Genomic DNA, 25410 nt, shown 5'->3' on the forward strand with positions numbered 1-25410 from the left:
TGTTTTAGGTGCATTTCAACATTTAATTCACCCTGATCCTACCTTTGCAGCATCGGACTCTTTGAAAACCATGTAGGGCTCAGCACACTCTCCAATATCCCCTTGCTGCAGTACCTTTTCCAGCTGGGGACACAACACAAACAACTTAGTCACTTCCCTCAAACACAGCAACAAAAAGATCATACAGCACATACAATCAACAGGCAAATAAAAGCCAATCATATTTTATACTAAAGTACTGGCTCACAAATAAGATGACACTGTCTTTTATATTTCACTTCTGCAAGAAAAGTTTTTTTTAAGATCTTTTGATAACAGTATCAAATATTGGTCGTTTTTCAGGGCTAAACTTCAGAAGTTTCTAACGGCTCGCGTAACACGTTTTGCTGCCATGAAGGAATTAACGATTAGCAAAACCATCCAAAAACATTTCAGAAAAATAATTCCTCCGTTACTGTCACTTTTAAAAGGAAAATGTTTGATTACTGCACTTGCTAAGACTGAAAATATCTGTGGGAATCTTCACCCACAAGACTACCCTACAAGTGTTTTGTATTCTCGAAAAGTTAAAAAATAAATAAATAAGGGTTTTCCTATATTTGAGGAAATATGATATTATTACTCGTACATTTATTTGAAAGACAATTCTGAGGAAATAATATCATAACTGACCTTGATGACAAGGAAGACATCCTGGGAGGGGTAGGTGATGGAGAATATGGCGGAGCGGGCCAGCGTGGAGATGGCTGCTGTCTGAGTGTGCGGACGCAGCATTCCCTTTGTCTGCTCAGAGTTCAGGTCGAAGAAAAAGTTCTCCGATATCTGAGGAACCCATTCAAACAGAGACACAGTTGATTATAACATAGATATAACACATGTGCTAATGTAATCCTATGACCAAACCATGAAAAACAGTAGCCTTTTTTTGAGTTACTGGCTGTGTTACTGCAGCCTGATTTCCTGCTCAAGGTGGCCGACAAACATGATAACATTTCCTTGACAAATGACCCACTTGTAAAAGTAATAGAGCTCCTGTGCAGAGCAATATATATGAGAGATCTACTTATCAAGGCAACTGCTACCCTCTAGTGTTTGTCAGCTAAAAGGAGGTGGAGAGGAACCGGCAGTGGATGGTCTTCTTTAGAAAGATACATGGTTCCAGTGTATGATTTAACTGCAGTCCCACAAACATAACAGGGCCAGATAAAATGTTATAGTCTACTCATCAAATTCATTGTGGCTACCCAACAATTTTAATGGTTTGCAAAAGTGACCCAACAACTCAGGGCTGAGAAGACTGAGGAAAGCATAACAGCTTACCTTTTTCTTTTCCTTGACATCGTATAAGGCCAAACTAGCAAATATCGGTTCAATTTCGATCTCAAACCTTCAAGGGGAGAGAAAAACGAGTGGGTCAGCAGAAAGCCGCAGTAAAATAAAAGTGCAAAAATGCTTTTTTTTTAAACGCTGTCCAACACTTACTTCAAGGACAAGCACTTGACGAGTAGCCTTTGGCCAAGGTGTTCTTTGGGTACTTCAGGCACACAGTGGCGCTCAATGGGCTCCTCCTACAAATCCACAGAGAAGATTGTATACAAAGAAAATCAGGTAAAATGATCTTCAACACTGTTATGTTCTGTATGTCTATGTTTGGATTTCAAAGACAATTACACACATCATGGGAATGGTTTTAAATGTTGACTTCATTGGCTTACTCGGACAGAATAACAAACATTTTACATTTATAAGCACCAATAAAGGTTCCAGCTAAATGAATAGTTGAACTCTACCTCATCCAGGGCAGGGTGCAGAGCAAAGACTTCGCGGTGGCGGTGGGCTTTGCGATGCTCTTCATTGTGCCTGTCTATCTCTTCATTGGCGGCACGGTCCAGGAGGTGAGGGAGGAGGGCGTCAGGGAGGGAGTTCTTCAAGTCAAAGATGCTGCAGGCCCAGCTGCCGCGTGGGGTGTCATCTATAGACATCGACCGGCGCTTCAGGTCATCCTACAGGACAATACAACACAAAACAAATGAGTGTAACATGCAGGCCAACCCGCATGAACAGTATTTTGGTAAACTCTTTTTTATTTGACCTGGTACCTGCTCATCCTGGTAGCTGCTGTTGTCTGGCATCTCATCGGCCTCGAACACTTGTTTGGGCAGGCCTTTCTGACGCTCCTTCTGCTTGTCCAGAGTGTTAGGGTTGAACCCTGTGCCAAGCTTGTGGTATCTGAGGTTAAAGCAGTCATTTCTTTCAAATTAATTCTCAACCAAAGTCATACTATTTTACATTTGAAGTCTAAAGAGTTCAAATGTGAAATCTGGTGAAGCCTTACTTTCTGTTGACGATAGCCCAGTCTTCTGTGTAGGATCTGACGCAGTCTCTGACATGAGTGTCAGTGTCCCTGCAACCAGACAGACCCAATTCATCAAACAAGCTTTATTTAAATAGCAACAGTCAGACTTTTATACGTTTTTAGGTTTGTATCTAATTAAAAAAATATATATATAAACGTTGCGATTTGCTATTAAAATTTGAAGATTGAATATATAAACAATTGTTTTCTAATCCTTGTATTGTCCAGTTAATATAAATAATGTGCTTTGTATACATGTGTTACTTCATTTCAGCTCCTAACCATACTTACACTGAAACATATGGAGCAAGACTGAACTTTAACACCAGCTACTAGCACCCTTACCCTTCCTCTGGGACGGCTTGCGCCACTGTGCGACACTCCCTGGGTGTGTGGATGACTTCAATATCATCTGGAGGAAACTCGATCAGATCTCTGAGGGGACCCGACTCAACGAGGGGAGGGTGAGTGATGAGGTACTCCTCAAAATCCACCGGCTCCACCGCCTCTGTGAGGGGAACCTGGTGGGAGATGACAAGTAAAAGATCATTCGCTGTAAAGACACCATCAGCTATCCTGTCTGCACCTTGCCTATTGTACATAAGTGCCTTGGTAAAGTTTACGAGTCTCCAGTTGGAGTTTTAAGAGCATGTGTTCATGTGCGATTTTTTTAAGAAGTTCCCAGATTAGTCTGCCACTTCCAGCTCAGACTAATTGTTTCATGGCTCTTTCTCTGCCTCTCATATAATAAACCCAAGGGGAATATTTGTTTTGGCAGATTCAGTTTAAGTGTGAATGTGTCTGTGTGTTTGTGTCCCCCTCTCTCCTCCAGAGGAATTTGGACACAATAACCTTTCACAGTTTAATTAAAAGCCAACAGTACCTTAATTAAGGAGGAGAGGGGGAGTGTTTTCTAGTGTTGTTGCTCAGGGCTGCTGAGGGGCAATTGACACGGCCCCTTTAACAAACACTGTCTGACCTCTTTTATTTTTTACTGCACAAACACTGCAGAATGACTGGATGTGGTGACCAGGCCAATCAGTGGTAACAAGACGTAAACAACAGCTTTTCAGCCATTACAATACATAATATGACATCATTGTCTTAGGTTGTAATAGTATGGTGCACAGCAGATATCCACATTGATAAATATTGCATTTGCTTGAGCATTGTACCATTGAAAAATATGCAATGGTGCTGAATGGATGAATGAATATTTGATATATATAATATTTGAATATCTGAACGCTTAAAAAAACGCAGATATTTAAAATAGTGGTTAGATAAATAGTATATTCCAAATCTTAATTTCATCACAGCATGTCCATCTAGCCCAGTATGTGATTTCTTTGCAGCAAAACACACAACGGCCTGTGAGCAGACAGATCCTCATCTTGGGCGTTTGTTTCCCAACATAACAAACACCAGAAATGCACTTGGGCAAATGTGAAAAATCAACAGTATCTAAACAGTTTCAGACAATGCAGCAGCATCAGCTGTCACACTTGTATGATTATGATCAGAGACAGGATGTCGATATTAGGCTGTGGTCTTTACATGGTCTTTGAGAAGACTCACTGTGTTGGTTGTTGTGGCCCCAACGTTGATGTTTTTGAAGAGTTGTGGGGAGCCTCCATACTGGCCAGCTATCTGCTTCCTCACCTCTGCTGCCACAGTCCTGCAACCAGAGGAGAGAGTGAATACAGACAGTGCATCTTTACAGTCCAGGTCATGATCTACACATTAGTCAAAGATACATGCTAGCCTAATTAGGGCTTTTATTTATGGCTGAGGATCACAAAAAACATACTATAGCACTACACAGCTTTAATACTACTAGGGGTCAGTATACAGGTCATTTTTTTATAACCAATATTGAAATAAAATGAGGTATAATCAGTGCTGCGAGGCTGTGATGCCACTGTAGTATGAAAACTGTGGTATCTGTCCCTCTGATATGGCTGAGAATAAACAAAAAACTGAACAGTTCAAAGCCAATGTAACCTCATACTTTAATTGAATACTGTGATGCAAGTGTTATTCAATATTCTAGCATTGTTCGGCTCAGTATTTGAAACTGTATAGGAGAAGTGTTATGACACTTTTTCATGCTGCTTGATTTTGCAAATCTCAAAGCAGACGCCGACTAACATTACCACTTCCTGTCCTTTTAGGCTTTTCTTTTTGTGTCTCCTTGGACAGAATCATGTCATATATTACACCGAGACAGAGAAGAAAGACACAAATGAAAACCTCTGGACTCCAGTGGTCAGCAAAAATGTCTAGGTGTTCAACTGCTGCTCTTGTCATACACATACACAGGTCCTTTAAATCACAGCAAACACCAAAACCACTCAGAGACCTTTGCCTTGAACAAAACAACAACGCAGCAAGTAGTCCAAAGTGACACAAACAAATAACAAATAAGAACCAAGGATAAAAGCCAGACACTGAGGACTCAAGGTGAAGTTACACAGGTATAAACAAGACTATAAGGATCCAACAATTATGATTTACAAACTAATTGCATTATACTAATATAATAACAAACCATCTTACCCATTTCCCTGCCTTTCTTTAATCTGCTTCCTGAAAGAAAAATCATAATAACTAGTTTAGAGCTTACTTTTTAAACTCTTAACCATGATCACAGTAATGATGGGCGAGGATTAGGTGTGATCACATCAGCCAGGGCATAGTACTGTAAACGTCTCACAGGTTTTGGTTTCACTAAAGCCACTATAGTGCTGATTACAACAACCTTATATCTTACAAATACAAGGTTGCAAACTAGATGACGTTAAGGAGCTTATTGTCTTAAGCAGAACATTACAATGACAGCTGAATGATGCAATTTGCCATTTTGAGATACTCTCAATAATATACTGTAGTAGTGATCCAGTGTCCTCAGCATTGCAGCACTATCGCTAGTGGAGAAAAGCAACAGCACTGAACCCACAAACAAATTCCACAGTTCTCCCCAATGCCTGTCAGCAGACCTTCACTTAGCACTGGTCAACACACAGAGGAATAACTTGGTTTAATAAACATCCTTTTGAGGCCATCTCCTCAAAATGGTAACATAAATGACTCTCAGGGAAAATATAATATAAACTGATGTCAAATATCATAATATGAGAATCATTCAACTGAGACATTAACCTTCTACACAAAGCCTCTGACTTTTTAAGTTGCGTAATTTACCTCAATATGTTACATATGTTCACTCTCTTCTATTACTTAATGTCAGCATGACTAAACAGATATAATAAAGGCACTTGCTTTTTAACTGCTAAATTAATAACATGAGCAAGGACAACGGTGTTGTGGCTAATCTGAGAGTAACCTTTATTTATTTAGGAGAGTCTCAGTGAGAAGCCAGCTGCACATATTCGGACAGTTGATACAACTCACTGAGACTTCACTAAGAGCATTAATTGCAGTATGATAGAACAGCAAAGCACATTTGTGAAGGTTATAATTTATATATTCCTCTTGTAACTGTGTCAGAAAGGTAATGCCTTATATTTCTTGGGAATTATGAGTCCATCGTTTTTTAAACTGTGTTACTGGATAGAAGGGTTGTCCTAGAGTACATCAAGTATTATTAAACTAACACTCACACATTTTTGTTGCCTAATTCAGTTGTGTATTTAAGTGACAGATCTGTAAAAATGTGTTTCTCCAATAAGAAGCATGCAATAGCAACACTTCAAATGTTGTGTTTACCAGATGCTAATACATTTCTTGGAAATATAGCATTTAGCAGCAATAACAATAAAATCCACTAAAGATATCCAAGTTGGCTAGGATCAAAACAACCAATTAGAGGATGATTTTGATCATCTAAAAATTAAAAAAGTTAGCATCTCTGTCTGATGGGATGGTCTGTTCTGATGTTAACCAACCACGAGGTGTTCAATTTGCATATTTAAATAAGAAACTGTCGGGAACTCATTCAACACTGTAATAGTAGCTACCAGTTAAAAAATGTTTAAGGAAATTAATATAACATATCATATGCATTGCATTTGTTTTCATTTGCATACAAAATAGACACATATTATCATTATTAGCCATCCATTAATTGACAATAATAAAGATCAACAATGACAGCGATCAAAGCATTTGTATGTGGATGGCTGTTAGAGACAGCAGTTAATAACGATATAAGCCTCAACGTCTATCATTGTTTATATCTAGCATCCATTCATATATCTGTTTATCTACCTATTGCTTGGGATGAAGGTATTTGACAGCTAGCACAAAGCCCTTTGTTAAAGAGATTACTTTGATCTGTCTGACGGGCGTGGATGAGATTAATACATCGCAATGTAATAGCTGTAGGGGGGGTCTTTTGTTTCCAGTCTTCCTGTATAACAATCATCTGCTCCCTCTTATTAGTGGGTTCTTGATCAAAACATAAGTCAACAAAGTTCAGTCTCATCTCGGCCAGTAGTAACGTTACCTAGCCCCCCCCCCCCATCGTTAGCTACTGTATGGACGATAGCTAGCGTTTATTGTCCAAAATGATCGGTTTTCAGTTCACACTAGATCATTTTTGCTGCGTATAATAACTCAAAACCAAAGGACGGCTTTGGCATTATACATGTATTATAACATTATGACATATTGCTCCTTTGCGCCTGTAGGGGTGTGAGAGACTAGCAGCTAGCGGTGTCCCTTTCTGTCTGGGTGGGTCTGAGCATCTCTGCCGATATGGCTAACAAGCGGCTAGCAGCCAGGCTATGCTGCTGTCCGGGCCTCCTCCACAGGGTCCCCTCAGTGGGGGTCTGACAGCAACCTACATTGGGGCTGAGTGGGCCTTAAACCAGCTCGTTTCGGGGTCTCAAGTCATTTACCTGCTGATTTTTTGGGCGAAGGCGCGGCGTTCAGCCATGGCAGTGGCCGCTGATGTGCTTTAAAATTCCCAGGCAGGCAAGCAGGCAGCAGGCAGACTCCGCTAGTACTCACTCAATAGGGCCACAGGGAAAACGGGAAAACCGGAGAACGGGATCATTACCGTAATTACCTGAGTGCTGTGCAGCAGAACACACCCAAAGAAAAGCCCCTGCGCGTTTTACTGTGAATGATAAAGATATACTAGGCTACAACAGCTGGACAGATTTACACAATATTCGCCCTTATAAAAGTCGTGCACTTGCATGTTTTCACCTGGTTTTCACCCAGTCTTTTATTTAAATCTGGTCAGCTTTACGGTAATCGCTGGGAACATGCATTATTGTACTCTGGAGGGGAGTTTGACAGGGGATTACTGAAAAAGTACACAGTAAAAATACAAAATACTTGATTGTACTTGTGGGAGTAGTCCAAGTAGTACTGAGTCAACATTATCAATTTCACTAAGAACTTATAAAAAAAAAAAAATTGTATCTCTCATCAAAGATGGCAGAAAACATGCATATTGTACTCTGGAGGGGAGTTTGACAGGGGATTACTCAAAAAGTACACTGTAAAAATAATTGATTGTACTTGTGGTAGTAGTCTAACAAGTACTGAGTCCAACAGTATCCATTTTATTAAGAATTTATGGCTTTTTATCTCTCATCAAATATAGCAGAAGTGGCATGATTTTGTTTTCAGGAGGGGAATTTGAGAGAGTATTACCCAGAAAAAACACAATACAAGTACTTTATTTTATTGTTTGTAGCAGTCAAACTAGGACTGAGTCAAAAAGTGTCCGTTTTTTTTTAGAACGCAGTAAAAACATGCATAATTTTACCACTAGCATCAGTGCCGCTAATCGGTGATAACCTGAAGACTTATCTTTTTGTCGCTGCTTTTAATTGAAACTGAGCCATTGTGTTCATCAGTAAAGTGGAACTTCTGTGTGAACTATTCATATCTTAAACTGCACTGTAACTTTTTATTCATGTACTTTTTATTCATGTATTTTCTTTTAATGTTTCATTTATTATCTTTTCTTTTTAATGACTGTTTTTAAATGCCTTTGTCTGAATGTCTTTCATTTGTGTAAAGCACCTTGAATTCTCTTGTGTTGAAAGGTGCTATATAAATAGACTTGCCTGGCCTTGCCTTGCCTAAAGACGCTATAAATCGCTCACTCAAAAATGAAGAGCTACTCATTTGTCCAAGCAAGCGCGAGAGGCGGCTGAGTTGATCGCAGTTGGTTTTATTAGTTGTTGAAAAAAATGTTGAAATTACATTTTTAATACATTTTCATCAGGTTCAGCAACTATGCAAGCTCCCAATCTTAAGTCTTATATTGTCTTTTTGGTATTTTGCACTTTAAAATATATTATCAGATTTTCTTGATATGGTTATTACCACTTGACCTCTACGATGTTTTGTCTTGTTGATGTCACTGTGACAGAATAACATTCCCCGTACGCGCAAATTGCTCAGAGTGTTACAGAAACTTAATTAGAGCTGAAGTGATGCATGTGTATGGCCTTTGTGGTTTTATCAGCGCCGTATAGATAGATCTCTCTACACGGCGCTGGTTTTTATAAGTTGCCCTGCCTTTAAACTACAAAGTATGCATTTTTTGTCGCAAGCAACCCGTTTTAACGTTTTAACTCTGGAAAATGAAATCCTCGGCAAACTGTTCAAACGCCGCCCGACCGAGCTACATTGGTTCTTATATCGAGCCTCTCCTTGGTCCCGTCAGAGACACCGCGAGATCACGTGACTTGAGTTTTACTTCCTTAAAGTGTAAACATTGACGACCGCAGGGCACTTAAACAACAAGCCATGGCCGATTCACAGTGTTAAGCTTTTAGTATTGCAAAAAATATTCTATGTGACATCTGTAAAGAGCTGCAAAGCGGCTGGAACTGAGGAAGACCTGGATCGAAGAAGCTCCAAGGTAACAAGTAATATGTAATGTAACGATGTGCTCACTGTAATATATCATTCACCTAATTTCACTTTGTGTAGTGATACTGATACGGTCAATTATCTTTTGTGTGTGTGTGTGTGTGTGTGTGTGTGTGTGTGTGTGTGTGTGTGTGTGTGTGTGTGTGTGTGTGTGTGTGTGTGTGTGTGTGTGTGTGTGTGTGTGTGTGTGTGTGTGTGTGTGTGTGTGTGTGTGTGTGTGTGTGTGTGTGTGTGTGTGTGTGTGTGTGTGTGTGTGTGTGTGTGTGTGTGTGTGTGTGTGTGTGTGTGTGTGTGTGTGTGTGTGTGTGTGTGTGTGTGTGTGTGTGTGTGTGTGTGTGTGTGTGCGCACACGCACCAGGGTTTGTGTGCTGTGAGGGAATGGGTTACATGCCTTGCTGTTCCAAATGGAGAATAAAGGGAGCGACGAGGTGGAAACATTGAAGACAAAGTTTGTGTCTGTGTGGCACAATGTCAAGTACAGTAAGTACTTTGCTTAAGGCCACCCATGCACACAGACTACCCAAAGTTTCTGTGTCCACTTGTTTCTCAAGCCTTTGTTAATGAAATGACTTCTGCTTTTGTTTCGACCTGTTTTATATTTAGTCCATTGTTCTAAATTCTAAGCTGAAGTAGGTTACCTAAATTGGAGATTTTACAAGTGAAATCAGAATAAGTTGTATTGGCCAAGTATGTGTACACATGCAAGGCACATTCAATGCACTTTTTTGCACACAGTTCTATGAACAGTTTTCAGAAGATAGAGGTGGACATACAGCTAAACACAAGAACAATAAAGAGAGATTAAAATGATAATGTGTCTCCACAAATGAAAACAAGAATCATCCACTGACTAGGGCTGCTCAATTAATCATATTTTAATCGCAATTACGATTTTGGCTTGCAACGATTATGAAAACAACATAATCGAAATAAAACTATTATTATTATTATTTTTATTAATTTTTTTATTGGTTTTTCAGTTGAATTATACTTAAAGCTCAGAGTAATCAACTGTTTTTTTCAATAAATTGATTTTTTCAAAGTAAATGGATAATCGTTTTTAATAATCCTGATATCAATTATTGACCCAAATAATCGAGATTATGATTGTTGCCATAATCGAGCAGCCCTACCACTGACACAACAACCTACTGCTGCTGAGTCAGTTCTTACAATAGTCATACTGTCCACTCTGGTTTGTGTGCGGCTTTTTGTTGCTTTCAACTTAAGTTTCTGTTCTCTTAAAAACTCAATGTTTGTTTCTTACTTTTTATTTAACCTCAAGTTAAGAAAAACTGGATAATGTAGGAGCCAGATATCTGGGGTATCAATCCCGATTGAATGAGTGGTGCTGTGAAGTAGGTGCAAAAAACCAACTGAGTACACATACTCTTTATTTTTATTCATTGTTATTTATTTATTTTTAATTTATCTTGTCTTGCTCTGTAAAGCACTTTGGGCTGCATCTTGCATGAAAGACTCTTATAAATTATACCTTTATTATTATGATTATTATCTTAATTTTTTTTTGTTTTAACCCTCACCTGCATTATGACACATGGTCTTTTTATTGTGTATGTTAGGTTGGGCTCTGAAATTAAAGACCTCTTTCAGTAGAAATTCCCCAGTGCTTCTCCTCGGAAAATGTTACCATTTTAAGGCGGAAGGTATGATGCACCCACATATGCACAAACACTTACAATTTAGATTAAATCTAAAAGTAGATTTACCATCCCCACAGGACATAAGATGAAAAACTGAGTGGATCCTGAGTGGATCACATGTGATTTGTTTATCTCAGATGACGACAGTGTTGCAGAGGCCTGCTCTGAAGCCTGTGATGAGGACCCTGTTGTGGGGAACGCAGAGGCTTTCCGCAAGGATTTTACGTCCCGGGTGTGGCTCACCTACAGGGAGGAGTGCCCCCCCCTCCCCGGCTCCACCCTGACCTCGGACTGCGGCTGGGGCTGCATGCTGAGAGCCGGGCAGATGATGCTGGCTCAGGCCCTCATTCTGCACTTCCTGGGCAGAGGTGAGTGGGATTGGGATAGGAGAGGATAGAAAATATATTTGTTTAACCTCAAAACTATGTTAATTTTCTATGGCTGTATTTTCACAAGTACCATTTTATTTTAAAAAAAAAACTAGTTTGCTTTAGCATATCAGGCCTCTAAAAGTATATATTTAACCATTTTAAAAGGAAGAACCCCATTGGTTACATAAATAAAAACAACTAATCAGGAGTCCCACACGGATAACGTTTGGGAACCCCTGCTTGCTCTACATGTCAGAGAAGGGGGCTTTTGTCTGTGAAGAAAATGTGAAGCTTTGGACAAACAGGGACATTTTAGTTAAAAAAAATTAAACTCTACCTTCTGCCAATATTGCAGTTATGGTCAATATTTGAGCCTGCTTACACCCTGCAGCTCACATGGGCATGCAAAATACTTTTTTTATGATACAGAATCCCGGACAGGACAATACTAGTATTAGTACTAGTATTTCTACATGTATATTTTCCACTTGTGTATATATATTTTTTTACTTTTTAATGCTATTTTTATGCTGCTGCAACGCAAACATTTCCCAAACTGGGATCAATAAAGTACTTATCTATACAACCAGCAGGTAAACTACAGTAGACGAAGATGTAGGCTACATTTATTTTTAAATGTGGTACGGTTAGTTATAATAGTTACAAAGAAATTGCATCCGTCATTGTAAGTACTTTTGAAACACCGGTACACCTAAATTGTGCCCTCAATCTAAAAGGGAAAGTTTATTTGAGTTGCTGCATTTTCCTGTGAATTCCTCACATCTTTGTCAGATCTATTGTCTCTGAAGTGTCCTCGACTTTACAGGTCCACGTAATGAGATGACTGCCAGTTTAATGCAGTCATTTAGAAAACAATATTTAAAACTTGTTCTTCTGTCAAATCTAAAATATGTCACTAATGAAATATTTCTCTATAAAATGACTAATGGCCACTTAAGAATATTTATTGATCAATTTCACTTTGATTCACTTTGGATCAAGGTCATTTTGTTAATGCCTTAGACTCTACTCTGGCCCTTTTTTTTATAGCCCGGACCACTCCCGGTCTCCCCGCCTTCGGCTCCCCCCCTGTTTGTAAGGCTAAGGCACAGTTAAAGTGAAATACTGGGACACTCAAACTTATAATTGAACAGAATGACACCTATTATGTTACTGAAGTGCACAAGGTTCTGTTCGTATGAGTCAAAAACCTTACATTTCCGAAGTTCTGAAAGACTTTTTGTTCTCAATGGTGATGCTATAAATTGAACTTTGATGGGTCGAAGGATCAGAGAGCCTCATAGATAGATTCCATTAATTTCAAGGTTTTTAAAACATGCAAGCTTTTCTTGCACCAAAGTAGGACTTGGGAATTGCTAATCTATTTTCTTTCTTGTCATGTTAAAGTTGTTTTGATGTGACCTCTTTAATTTCCTTCCATATTTCTTTGAATTAAACCTAATTTCTTGTATTTGAGTTTGGTTAAAGTTGTTTTTGAAAAGGTGGCAGCCACTTGGTCTACAGTTTGAAATGGGCATTCATATAATGATAGATAGATAGATAGATAGATAGATAAAGTGGGGCAAAAAAGTATTTAGTCAGCCATCAATTGTGCAAGTTCTCCCACTTAAAAAGATGAGAGGTCTGTAATTTTCATCCTAGGTATACCTCAACTATGAGAGACAAAATGAGAAAAAAAAATCAAGAAAATCACATTGTCTGATTTTTAAAGAATTTATTTGCAAATTATGGTGGAAGATAAGTATTTGGTCACCTAGAAACAAACAAGATTTCTGGCTCTCACAGACCTGTAACTTCTTCTTTAAGAGCCTTCTCTGTCCTCCAATTGTTAACTGTATTAATGGCACCTGTTTGAACTCGTTATCAGTATAAAAGACACCTGTCCACAACCTTAAACAGTCACACTCCAAACTCCACTATGGCCAAGACCAAAGAGCTGTGAAAGGACACCAGAAAAAAAATCGTAGACCCAGAGGCGCGGGAAGGTATTTTGAGTGGGGTAGCTGAGGTGCTGGACTCCAGTGAACACTATTACGGGCACTATAGAGCACGCACAAAAAAACTCCCCACACGCAAACACACAGTAAACCCGCGACTGTTACAATGAAGGCTCGATAATCAGCTCACGGCATATAGGCAGGGGTAAAGTGCTATTTTTTACGAGTGGGGAGTGGACCTCACCTCCTCTAGGGGGTCCGGGGGGATGCTCCCCCGGGAAGATTTTGTTTTAATATTGAAGTTAAAAGCATCAATCTGGTGCACTTTGAGAGCAACATTAAGAGATCTATGGATACATCTCTCAACACCCAGATGAAACACAACTGTAAGCAGATGTTCTTTTTCTTTATGGATATTTTACAAATCACTCCCCTTTCAAACTGTATTCTTGTTTTACTGCCATATAGTATTTCATAACTGTTTTTCCTTTATTCTCTTATTTTTTTTATAACTATAATGATCATATGAAGGTGTGCCGCGGAAATAATCTTTTGAATAATTTTTGACCAAACCGTTTGAGACCCACTGAGATAACTTAGACTAAAGTTAAATATCTAAACACTCAGTCTGAGAGGAGAGCTCTCCTCCAGCTTGTTGTGGAACAAACAGCTCCGTATGTCCGTTAGTGCAGCTAGCTAACCAGATGCTAACAACACGGTCCCTGCTGCTGGCACCGGTCCCTCTCTCTCTCCCCCTCTCTCACACAGACTAAATGCGCTATTTCCGCACACACACAGAGCCGCGAGCTTGAATGACACAAGCACACTTTTATTTCCATGCAACTCTCTGATTGGTCTGGTGTCTTGCCTCTGTTGCATTCACTGAACACGGGAAATTACAGTCCTGCCGTCCTTTCTAGTGTCTTGATGAGGTTCACGTAAAGCACGGTTAATGTATTATATTATTGAGGTAGAATTGTCCGGGGCTACAGAAAAAAAATTCGGGGCAGGCCAAAATATTATTTTACCAACAATGTGGAATTTATTGGCTACATATTACACAGATTATGCACAGCGGGAGCAGCAATAACTGTCAAATAATAATTCAGACAGGGGAGCTACGCACCCCCCTTCCTGCGCCCATGCGACCTGCATCAGGCTGGGAAGACTGAATCTGCAATGGGTAAGCAGCTTGGTGTGAAGAAATCAACTATGGGGGCAATTATTAGAAAATGGAAGACATACAAGACCACTGATAATTTCCCTCGATCTGGGGCTCCACGCAAGATCTCACCCCGTGGGGTCAAAATGATCACAAGAGAACGGTGAGCAAAAATCCCAGAACCAGACGGGGGGACCTAGTCAATGACCTGCAGAGAGCTGGGACCAAAGTAACAAAGGCTACCATCAGTAACACACTACGCCGCCAGGGACTCAAATCCTGCAGTGCGAGACGTGTCCCCCTGCTTAAGCCAGTACATGTCCAGGCCAGTCTGAAGTTTGCTAGAGAGCATTTAGATCAGGGGTCTCCAACCTTTTTCGAACCGGGAGCTACTTTTGAAAAAAGAAAGTGGCCAAGAGCTACTCATGTTATTTTATATAGATTTCAGTGCACATATCACATTCGTGACTCAAGAGCAGAAACATTAACATTAACATGAATAAACTTGACTTTCTCATGAAGAGAAAAAAAGACAAATAATCACCATGCAATACTGAGTTCTGCTTTAACATCAATAACTACAGTAAACAGTTTTACAGATAAGAGTGCAAAGTTCCTAATTGTAATAATAACATTTCTAGCTCTATAATTTAAATTATTTCAAGCATTTCACAAATTTGTTTCACATGTAAAAGGGGAATATGGCTTGTGCTTTTCTCAACTTGCATCAAGCAAACATATGTCTTCAAACATTCAGTCTGTCACTGCATTGTTGTCTTTCTCCTGACTCAGCTAATGTGACACCTGGCACTGCATAGCATCCACCAGAGCACTGTACTGGGGTGTGTATCCTGACAAATTCACTCTGATTGAGTCATTGAGGTGTTCATCAGTAAGTCTTGTCCTGAATTTGGATTTGATAAAGTTCATATCAGAGAATGCTGATTCACAGCGACATGTTGACCCAAATAAGCAGAACAGTTTCAGTGCAGCAGTTTGAATGTTTTTGAATTTCTCTGGGTCCAATAGCTTCCAGAAATCTTTGTCCATCTGATGTGCTTTCAGCTGAATGTCATTCTGGAGATTGATTATCTCCAGCTCCAACTCTGAAGCACTGAGACTGAAAAGGCTGGCCAGTTGCTCAGACATGTCAGTAACATCCACGATTTTGAATGGGTTAGCAAGGAAACTTGCACAGGGCTCAAGCTGTTTAAAGTCAAGAAACCTGTCCTCAAATTCCTGCCCAAGCTTAGTTAAGCAGTCACAGTACTTTGATAAGTCAAGAAAGCCAGCAGCAGCTTTATTCTCCTGCAGTACTTTTTGAACAGAGGGGAAATGATGTAATTTATTTCCCTTTACTTGCTGGAGATATAGACACAGATTTGCTTTAAAGGCCTTTACAGCACTAATCATGTCACATACTGTTTTGCCATTGCCTTGTAGCTGGAGGTTAAGCTGGTTTAATTTTCCTGTCAGATCAGTCAAAAAGGCCAGGTCAAGTACCCAACCAGCATCAGATAAGATGGAGGTGTCCTCCCCCCTCTCTTCCATGAAGAGCTTTACCTCATTCAGCAAGGAGAGGAAGCGCTCTAGGATTTTCCCTCTACTCAACCACCTCACCTCAGCATGGAGAAGGAGATCTCCATATTCAGCTGACAGTTCCTCAAGAAAAACTTTGAAGCTCCTGTGTTGCTTTGCCTTCGCTCGGATAGAGTTTATTATTTGTATCACAGGTTTCATGACGTGATTGAAGTCCATAACTTTGGCACAAAGTGCTTCTTGGTGAATGATGCAATGGTAACTCAGGAAACGTGGGAAATATGGATCTGACTTACAATTTGCGATAAAACCGTTGTGGCGACCTCTCATAGCCGGGGCTCCATCAGTTGTTATGGATACAAGCTTCTCCATTTGCACGCCTTTATTTATGAAATAATTCTTAATAGAATTATACACGTCCACACCTCTTGTTGTTGTTTTGAGTGGAAGCAGTGTCAGAAATTCCTCTTTCGCCGTAAAATCCTCAAACACCATCCGGATGAACACAGACAGCTGAGCTGTGTCGCTCGCATCCACTGACTCGTCGCACTGTATGGAGAACCACTTGCACCTGACCATGTCCCGCTCCAACTGTCCCATGGCATCCACTGACAGCGCCGACACTCTCCTCGCCACAGTGTTGTTTCCCAGTTGCACATCGTCAATGGCAGACATTATCTCCGACTTGCTCTTGTGGTCTCTGAACAAAGTCTCTGCCATAACAGACATCGCTCCCTTAAGAACACCGCCATCAGTGAAAGCTTTTTTGTTCTTTGCCAAATACTGAGCGACTCGGAACGATGCTTCTGTAGCTAGGCTAGCTTTCTTGGCAGGCTTCGCGAACAATGACTGCTGCCTTTGTAGCGTAGCTTTTAATTGTTGTACCTTCTCAACGCGAAGGCAACTGCCGGCGGGATACTCCTTTGAAAAGTTTTCGTGAAGTTTTGTGAAGTGCCGCTCGACATTTCCCTTCTTCCCCACCGCAACACTCGAGCCACAAATTAAACACACACACTTGTCTTTGATGCTCGTAAATAAAAATTCATGTTCCCACTCGTCATGAAAGTAGTATATTTTAGATTTCTTCTTTGACGGACCTTCCTCAGTTGTCATGACTGCATCTTACATCTCTTTTTCTCTGTCTTTCTTACTCTCAAAATATACTACATAAATAAATATGTCTCAACATGTCAACTGCACTTTAGCGCCCTCTGGTGAGCTACTCGGAAAACCTCCGCGAGCTACTGGTAGCTCGCGATCGACGTGTTGGCAACCCCTGATTTAGATGATCCAGAAGAGGATTGGGAGAATGTCATATGGTCAGATGAAACCAAAATATAACCTTTTGGTAAAAACTCAACTAAACGTGTTTGGAGGAGAAAGAATGCTGAGAGGCATCCAAAGAACACCATACCTACTGTGAAACATGGGGGTGGAAACATCATGCTTTGGGGCTGTTTTTCTGCAAAGGGACCAGGACGACTGATCCGTGTAAAGGAAAGAATGAATGGGGCCATGTATCGTGAGATTTTGAGTGACAACCTCCTTCCATCAGCAAGGGCATTGAAGATGAAACGTGGCTGGGTCTTTCAGCATGACAATGATCCCAAACACACCGCCCGGGCAACGAAGGAGTGGCTTCGTAAGAAGCATTTCAAGGTCCTGGAGTAGCCTAGCCAGTCTCCAGATCTCAACCCCATAGAAAATCTTTGGAGGGAGTTGAAAGTCCGTGTTGCCCAGCGACAGCCCCAAAACATCACTGCTCTAGAGGAGATCTGCATGGAGGAATGGGCCAAAATACCAGCAACAGTGTGTGAAAACCTTGTGAAGACTTACAGAAAACGTTTGACCTCTGTCATTGCCAACAAAGGGTATATAACAAAGTATTGAGATGAACTTTTTTTATTGACCAAATACTTATTTTCCACCATAATTTGCAAATAAAGTCTTTAAAAATCAGATTTTCTGGATTTTTTTTTTCTCATTTTGTCTCTCATAGTTCAGGTATACCTAGGATGAAAATTACAGGCCTCTCATCTTTTGAAGTGGGAGAACTTCCACAATTGGTGGCTGACTAAATACTTTTTTGCCCCACTGTATATACTTTATTAATCCCAAATTGGGATATAGTTTTGTTACAGGACCAGCGTGCTCTACATTAAAATACAAATACTTAAAAAGTGGAAAAGAGTTAACAATTAAAGATAACATAAAAATAGTATATCAAATATAAACAATATACGACTTTAAAAAAGAACATTTTATATTGTAATGTATTGATCTCTAATATAATATAGATAAAATATTTAAAAAAGTCTAAAGAAGATTTAGTGCTTGACGCCCTCATCAAATAGCATAATTATTCAAAGATGGCCAAAAACATGACAAATTATCATATTTAAAACGTGTATCTACAGTAATGTAGAATATTGATTTACCATCAGTCGACACAGAGATATAGTTCTCAGGTCAAATAATATACATTTATTCCCAGGCTGTTTTAAAACTTAGTTTGTTTTTTGGTCCCAGATGTTGTATCTCTGATGAATTCCTCCACAGACTGGACCTGGTCGGAGGCCATGGCGCTGCAGCCTTTAGACACAGAGACGTGGACCACCAGCGCAGCCAAGCGCCTGGTGGCCTCAATGCAAGGACCCTCCAGGCCCCCGGAGCATGGCCCACTCCCCCCGCTCCAGTCCCAGGCCTCGGGATCTGCAGAGGAGGCAGATGCTCATTTGAAAGAGATGTACCACCGCTCCCTGGTGTCCTGGTTCGGGGACAGCCCCTCGGCTCAGCTCGGCCTCCACAGGCTGATCCGCACCGGCCTGACCATGGGGAAGCAGGCGGGGGACTGGTACGGGCCCGCTGTGGTGGCACACATCCTCAAGTAAGTCTAAGAAAATGTTTAAGGCACAACTGATTCGTTTTTTATGTGCACTCATGATTTGATTTATAATAATGTCTTCAAAAAATACTCAAAGTCTAGATTTTAGAATGAAATGAAGCAAGAACAAGGACCTGTGACCAACAAATGCTTGACCTTTTCCCTTGAAATTACTTCATCAATCAGTGAAAGGACAATTTCATAATTTAATTTATTTTAATGAACTAATCAAGCACTAAAAATGTCCCTGGAAGCTCTGGAAAATACCACTGCAGCATTATCAGTTTCTCTGTTTTTACTTTGTATAGGTATGTGTTCGAGTCAAATATTGTTTGAATTTTGTATAGTCCTATCATATACACAACTATGGTGTAGTTATGTAATGAATGAAACGCCGGTCACAGGTTCGTCAACAATTCAATTACAAGACGTAATAAACAACAATAACAAATAGAGCAAGCTCAGGCGTGAATAGTCTTATGTCCTGAGTCTGGTGGTTTTAATCCTGATGCTGCCGTACCGCCTGCCAGACGTAAGTAGCTACAGTAAAAGATGGTAACATATCGTAGGACTAAAACTTCAAAAAATGCCAAAGTAGGTTTTAGCTGAATTTTATTGTGTAAAAAATAATCTTTATTTTCTGATTTGGATCATCATTACATTTTGTGTGAGGTAATCTTAAGTGTGCTTACAACATGCCACTGTATTTGTGTGTATGCATCATTTTAAATCACTTAAGTTGAGAAAACAGCCTGCAGATGAATAAAATAATGCACATTTTTAATTAAATATTTTTATTTGGCAGGGACAATGCACAGTAATGAACACTTAAAACATTCAAATGTGTCAAGCGTAACAGTGCCAGATTTAGCTTTGAGCTAATTTCCATCCGCAGTCCCTCACATAAAACATTTAAGAAAATTACATTTTACAAACATAGCAATAACAAAATACATGATATGCAAAAAGTGCAAATGAACTAAGATAGGAATTTTGCAGTATATTACATGTACTGTTGTAAAATATCTTTGAACAGACACACTGCTCTGACCCTGGATAACATATTATTAAGTGACACACAGTATATCCCTGATGTTGACTTAGCATAAGCTCTTAAATTAAAAATCCTCACTTCCTCCGTCCCCCCGTCCCCCCTCTCTCTCTCTTCCTTTCCTCTGTCTCTTTCTTAGGAAAGCTGTGGACGAGGCGATGGACCCCGGCTTGGCGGGTATAACTGCTTATGTCTCCCAGGACTGCACAGGTATGAAAGATGAGCCTGCTGTTGATAAAAACAGGATACTGGGCACAACGCCCAAACTGACCCTTCTTTCTCCACTATCTCTTTCTGCTGCTGTGAGGACACTGTGGAGCTGAATAGAAAGGTGACAGGATGCTCACTGTGTCTATTCCCCAAAAATACATTCACTCCAAATCTATAACGTCTCACACCAACCTCAGCTGAACCCCAATAACTTGGGTTTTGAGTTGTGTTTGTCATCTCAATAGCCAGAGCAGAAGATAGCTGGTCTGAGAGCGAACATCTTGTTGGGTTCAGAGTTTAATATTAGAGTCAGAGAGAAAATGGGGAGTGTATTTTACTTGTGTGCACCTGTCGCCATGACAGTGTTCCAATTAATCAAATGTCAATCAAATCATATTAGCAGTTAATTATTTGGATGATCAACTGAGAATATTTTAAGTAATTTATCAAGCATGTATCCTTCACATGCACATTTTCTTTTTTCAAAAAATGTAAGGAGATGCAAGATTCCCTGTTTTACATCACTTTAAATTAAATCTCTTTTGCTTTAGGACTGTTGATTTGACTAAACAAGTATTATAGATTATATAGAAGACGTTATCTCGGGCTCGGAAAATTGTGATTGACAGTTGTATCATTATCTGAGACGTTTGATATAAGAAGTTGAACAATTCCCTCTGTAAAAGTAAATGATAGATTTACCCACAGAATAATTCACAGAACCCCGTTTTGCGAAATATTTCCAAATTAAGTGTGTTTAAGTGGCATACACTAACTGGCAAAAATAAATCTATCTTTACAATTTCTCTTCTGAGAAAGAATCATTTAGTATCTCACAGATTAATAAAACATCATCGTAAGTAAACCACCCTCATATTTGGTAAACCAGGACCAGGGGAAGCCTGAAGAGCATTCAGAGTGGCTGACAGATTGAGGGCTGACAGACATGAAAGCAGACAAATGACCTTTGTGTTATTGATCCTCCAAAGTGTACAGTGCTGATGTCATCGATAGCCATAGGGCACCAAGAGCAGGGCAGCCCTCTGCAGAGAGATCAGAGGCCCCGCCCACCTCACAGAGCGACCAACCGGTGTCAGCCTCCATCCTGACTGACAGCCGAGCCGTCATCATCCTCATCCCTGTGAGGCTGGGAGGGGAGAAGACAAACCCGGACTACTTTAACTTTGCAAAGGTGAGAGATACATGGAGGTCAACGGTAGCTGAACCAAGTTTTTTTCAGTCTGATCATTTGTTTTAAATGTTGGTGTTTGATCACGTTTTGCACGTACACTTCTAGGTGTAAACTAAGTAAGAGTTATAGTCATGCTGTAGAAAGGAAGTAGACATAATGTGGAATGGCAAGTTTAAAATATATGTTGAATTGAGATATTTTATATGAAAATTAATTGTAGGAATTTAGGCTCCTAGCCAGATTTATTTTGTGTTTCTTTGTCCCCCTCTCTGCATTCAGAGCATACTGAGTCTGGAGTACTGCATAGGCATCATCGGAGGGAAGCCCAAACAGGCCTGCTACTTTGTAGGATTTCAAGGTTAGTGTTGGCGTAATGCAAAACACAAAAAGACACAATGAGAGAGGTTGGTGTGAATAACAGGTTATTTTGCATAATATACCCTTCTTATGTGAAAAGACAAAGTAAGTTAATGTATTCCTGTTTGCGTGGGGAGAACGGAGAGGAGTGGAGATGGAAGCAAAGTGAAGCAGCGCTTACTTTATTCTCTCTGACCCATCAAAGCCTCACCCATTTATCACAAGTAAACCTCCCAAGTTGTGAGCTGTAATTGATTTCCATAGGAGGCATGCATTACATTTCATCCGGGCCCCAAAGTGAGCCACTCTTCATCACCTTCAGGAGCCAGGAGGAACCTTCAGTTGTACATCTTGGCAGTCAATATTTACGCATTTACATTTTACCAATTTGAAATACAGTGGTGGATGATGTCTAAATGACAAGCAATACATTCTCCCTGCCATGCCGCGGCTCAGCGCTGCATTCATCATATGCAAATGGTCCAATATAATTGCGTGTTTTTAAAAGTAATTCCCCCACACAAAAATTAAATGACAACCCCTTCTTTTTTTTGTCGGTGTAAAGAATGTGCTTGTACAAACGCATTTGATTATGCAGAATGTAATCCACCCTGGTGGATATTAAAAAGCAACAACCTTCTGTGAGGCATATTTGACGCACACAAGCCTAACAGTAGGCCAAGCAGGTGACTTTGAGCTACTCTGCATAGAAATTGGAGAGAAGCGCGTTTTTGTAATAATCTGATGTTTTTGAATAACTTGTCTTTTGTTTTGTCCTTGCAGATGACAGCTTGATTTACATGGACCCTCATTACTGTCAGTCTTTTGTGGATGTCAGCACCAGCGATTTCCCTCTCCAGGTAATGTGAAATTACACAGACGAGCTGACTGGAGCCCCAGTAATGTGAATTTAATAGTTTCTGTTAGTACTTAAGGGTATGAATCTTAAAGCAGCCCCTGGCCCAATTACCGAGTCCCTATCTGCTGATTTATTTGCTGCTCAGATGTGTGAAGCTGCCACTTAAGAGAAATAGGGCAAATACCAGATCAGGTACTGTGAGCCTGAATATTTCAGGACCCATACATAAAAACCCTCTCAGAGCACTGTGTAGCAACTTTTGTTTTATGCTTTTGCATGCAGTGGTATACAATGTGACAACACAGCAGAGTTGTAAATGTATGGGTGCAGTGACAGCAGATAAATAGGATTGCATTCATCAAATGATGCAGAATACATCTTATTCGCCGTTGACGCTGCCTTGGAGTGTATGTATGCCCCGCAGTTGTTACACATTATCTACAGCTTGATGATTATTTTCTGATGTATTTTGCCTCTTTCTGTCCAGTCATATCATTGCCCCTCACCAAAGAAGATGCCTTTCAGCAAGATGGATCCAAGTTGCACCATAGGTTTCTACTCTAAAAGTGCTCAAGACTACGAGAGAATCAGCCAGGAGCTTTCTAAGGTGGGGAATAGTTGTCTTTGTCACAGGCCTTATTACAAAAAATCAATTCACCACTTATTTATTATTATTATGACCAAATTGATATATTTATACTGTTTCTCCCCCTGCAAATGTGTGGTTAGTGACACAAGTTGACCAGTAGATGGCACCATTTAGCCATGAATCTGCTCTTACCTTGCTTCTCCAACCAGGCAACATGTTGGCTACATTTAGAAGTCTTACCCCCGTAGCTTATCAAATTTCTGCTTAGAGGACTCTAAAATCAATATCCTCTGCAAGAGAGGTGCAATAAGATACCCCTCGTTAGGTTAAGTGATGAAATTGAAAGCAAACTGTTATGAAGTGTACGGCATGGTGTAACACTAGCACTCTGAATCACTGCTCTGTTGTTCCAGGTGCTGCAGCCGTCAGCCAAGGAGAAATATCCGGCGTTCACTTTAGTCCAAGGTCACGGCAGAGATTACGACCTGTCTGCAGGCCTGACCCCGGAGAAAAGAGAATGGCCCTTTATCCGTGACCCCCGGAGGACGGTCACCACCACCGGGGACTTTGTGCTGCTTTGACAGCGCGGTTTTTAAAAGACTACTGACGGGGAACTTCTTCTAATGAATCACACTGCTTGGTGATACACAAAGCTTTGTGTTTTAGTCTGCTGGGACACTGATGCTTATGGGATTCCACACCTCGGTTAATACCTCCTGAATACTTTGTTGCCAAGCAGTCTTTGCCATAAAAACTTTGGAATCATATTTGTTGTCTGGAACTGTGAGCTTCCTGAATTTTTTTAGGACGCTTTTGGTGCTCTGATTTTTTTAATGAGCTAAGATGTCGTCTTATGCAAAGGAACATCGATTCTAGTGGAACACCTCAATTTGCGCCAAATATCGACATACTTATTTTTGAGGATTTTTTTTTTATTACTTACTTCATGTTTAGAATTATTAAAAGTATTTTCCTCATCATGATCGTAAGGTCCAGTTAATCACTCCGCCATGTTTTCAAGGCTAACAGTGTTATACAATATGTCTAGTGTCATTGGAGTAGAGTGTAATTTTCACAGAGCCACATCTCAGTTGGGATAAGATGATTATTGTTAAGCTGTAATTAATATGGGCAAAGGGCTCTCTGAACTTTGGGAAACTTTTACTAAACCATTCTGCCAAAAACCTTCCATTATACAGGATGAATTCTTCACCTGTCTGAATCCCCTCGATAGCAGAAGCATACGGGACATTTGTTCTGAACACACTTATTTCATTATTGTGCCAACATGTCTTTCATTCACGTTACAGCTCATGTCTTTCTCTGAGCAATAACATATAATGGTGTTGTATGATGATGTGGTTGTTTGCGTGCCTCCTGGGTTTTTAGGTGGTATTTATATAAAAAAATAAAATAAAAAAAAGAAGTGGCCAGAGATTGTTAAAGGGATAATGCCATGTGCTATATCCTTTATACATACAGTCTATGGCTATATCTCATCAAGCACTATCTGTAATGAACTACCCTTAGCAATAGAGTTATTTAGATATAAAGTAGTTACTGTATTTGTCTAATTAACACTGAAGTAAGTTTTAAGTCACAAAATGGTATTGTGGAGTAGCAATCTACACCTCATGATGAAATCAGAGACATATCAACCTTCCAAATAATAATAATTTGATATGCTGCATGTATGAACCATTTTGGTTAATCATTTCTACACACATTTTTATCATTTCAAACCATCCCTTTTTTATATCTTATACAATACGCAAAAGAAAGGGAATTTACTAACATTTCATATTAATGTCATTAATGTTTTTTCTTCTTTTGATTTTCTCTTCCTCAATTCTAGTCTCCAGCAGTGAGTAACTTAATGCTATAATGCTTTTGAAACGCCTTTTACAGTATCTCCATTGTAGCAAACTAGTGAAGTGAAGAAGTATGTGACAACACATTAAGATGCCAAACAGGAACATGCACTTTGTTTTGATCACTTTCACATGACTGAAGTATTCTGCCTGTTGAATCTATTTTATTTACATCTTTGCACTGCAACAAATGCACGTCTGTTTGCATAAATTCACATAGAAAATGTAAAAAAAAAATGCCAAAAGGAAAACTGAATAAAGGCAAAAATATTTGACTCTTTTAATCAGTTTGCTTCGTGTTTATCAACTTTTAGAATTTGAGGTGACTAGTTGGATAAAAAAGCACTAGATACAAACCTCAGCGATGTCTTGAAATGTATTCAATCCCTTTCTTCCCGGTCAAATGTAGTAGATTAAAACTAATCGTACGTGCTAACCATCTCTACAGCCCATTAACCAGGGACCGGAAAAAATGTGACCCAGTGA

At 39.8% G+C, this 25410-nt stretch overlaps 2 protein-coding genes across 2 annotated transcripts in view; one reads left to right on the forward strand and one right to left on the reverse strand.

Moving 5' to 3' along the window:
* dock7 (dedicator of cytokinesis 7) overlaps positions 1 to 7372 on the reverse strand; it is a 45944-nt gene extending 38572 nt beyond the window's left edge. Inside the window, exons 1-10 of the mRNA XM_079650577.1 lie at positions 7219 to 7372; positions 3935 to 4034; positions 2702 to 2877; positions 2336 to 2404; positions 2100 to 2229; positions 1791 to 2003; positions 1483 to 1568; positions 1321 to 1387; positions 673 to 822; positions 43 to 123 (exon numbers count right to left, since the gene is read on the reverse strand). Of these exons, the coding sequence (XP_079506703.1) occupies positions 43 to 123; positions 673 to 822; positions 1321 to 1387; positions 1483 to 1568; positions 1791 to 2003; positions 2100 to 2229; positions 2336 to 2404; positions 2702 to 2877; positions 3935 to 4034; positions 7219 to 7256 (1110 nt within the window). The 5' untranslated portion in view covers positions 7257 to 7372. The remainder of the gene's footprint in view (positions 1 to 42; positions 124 to 672; positions 823 to 1320; positions 1388 to 1482; positions 1569 to 1790; positions 2004 to 2099; positions 2230 to 2335; positions 2405 to 2701; positions 2878 to 3934; positions 4035 to 7218) is intronic.
* Positions 7373 to 9015: 1643 nt separating this feature from the next.
* On the forward strand, positions 9016 to 25208 carry atg4c (autophagy related 4C, cysteine peptidase). The gene is made up of 11 exons (XM_079647190.1): positions 9016 to 9206; positions 9576 to 9697; positions 10801 to 10884; positions 11019 to 11249; positions 18471 to 18798; positions 19986 to 20056; positions 21046 to 21248; positions 21528 to 21606; positions 22389 to 22465; positions 22952 to 23071; positions 23467 to 25208. Exons 2-11 carry the CDS (start codon positions 9622 to 9624, stop codon positions 23632 to 23634), a joined length of 1437 nt encoding a protein of 478 aa, XP_079503316.1. The 5' UTR covers positions 9016 to 9206; positions 9576 to 9621; the 3' UTR covers positions 23635 to 25208.
* Positions 25209 to 25410: the final 202 nt, after the last annotated feature.

Source organism: Notothenia rossii, assembly GCF_949606895.1.
Source record: "Notothenia rossii genome assembly, chromosome: 1".
In the NCBI taxonomy this organism is placed as follows: Eukaryota; Metazoa; Chordata; class Actinopteri; order Perciformes; family Nototheniidae; genus Notothenia; species Notothenia rossii.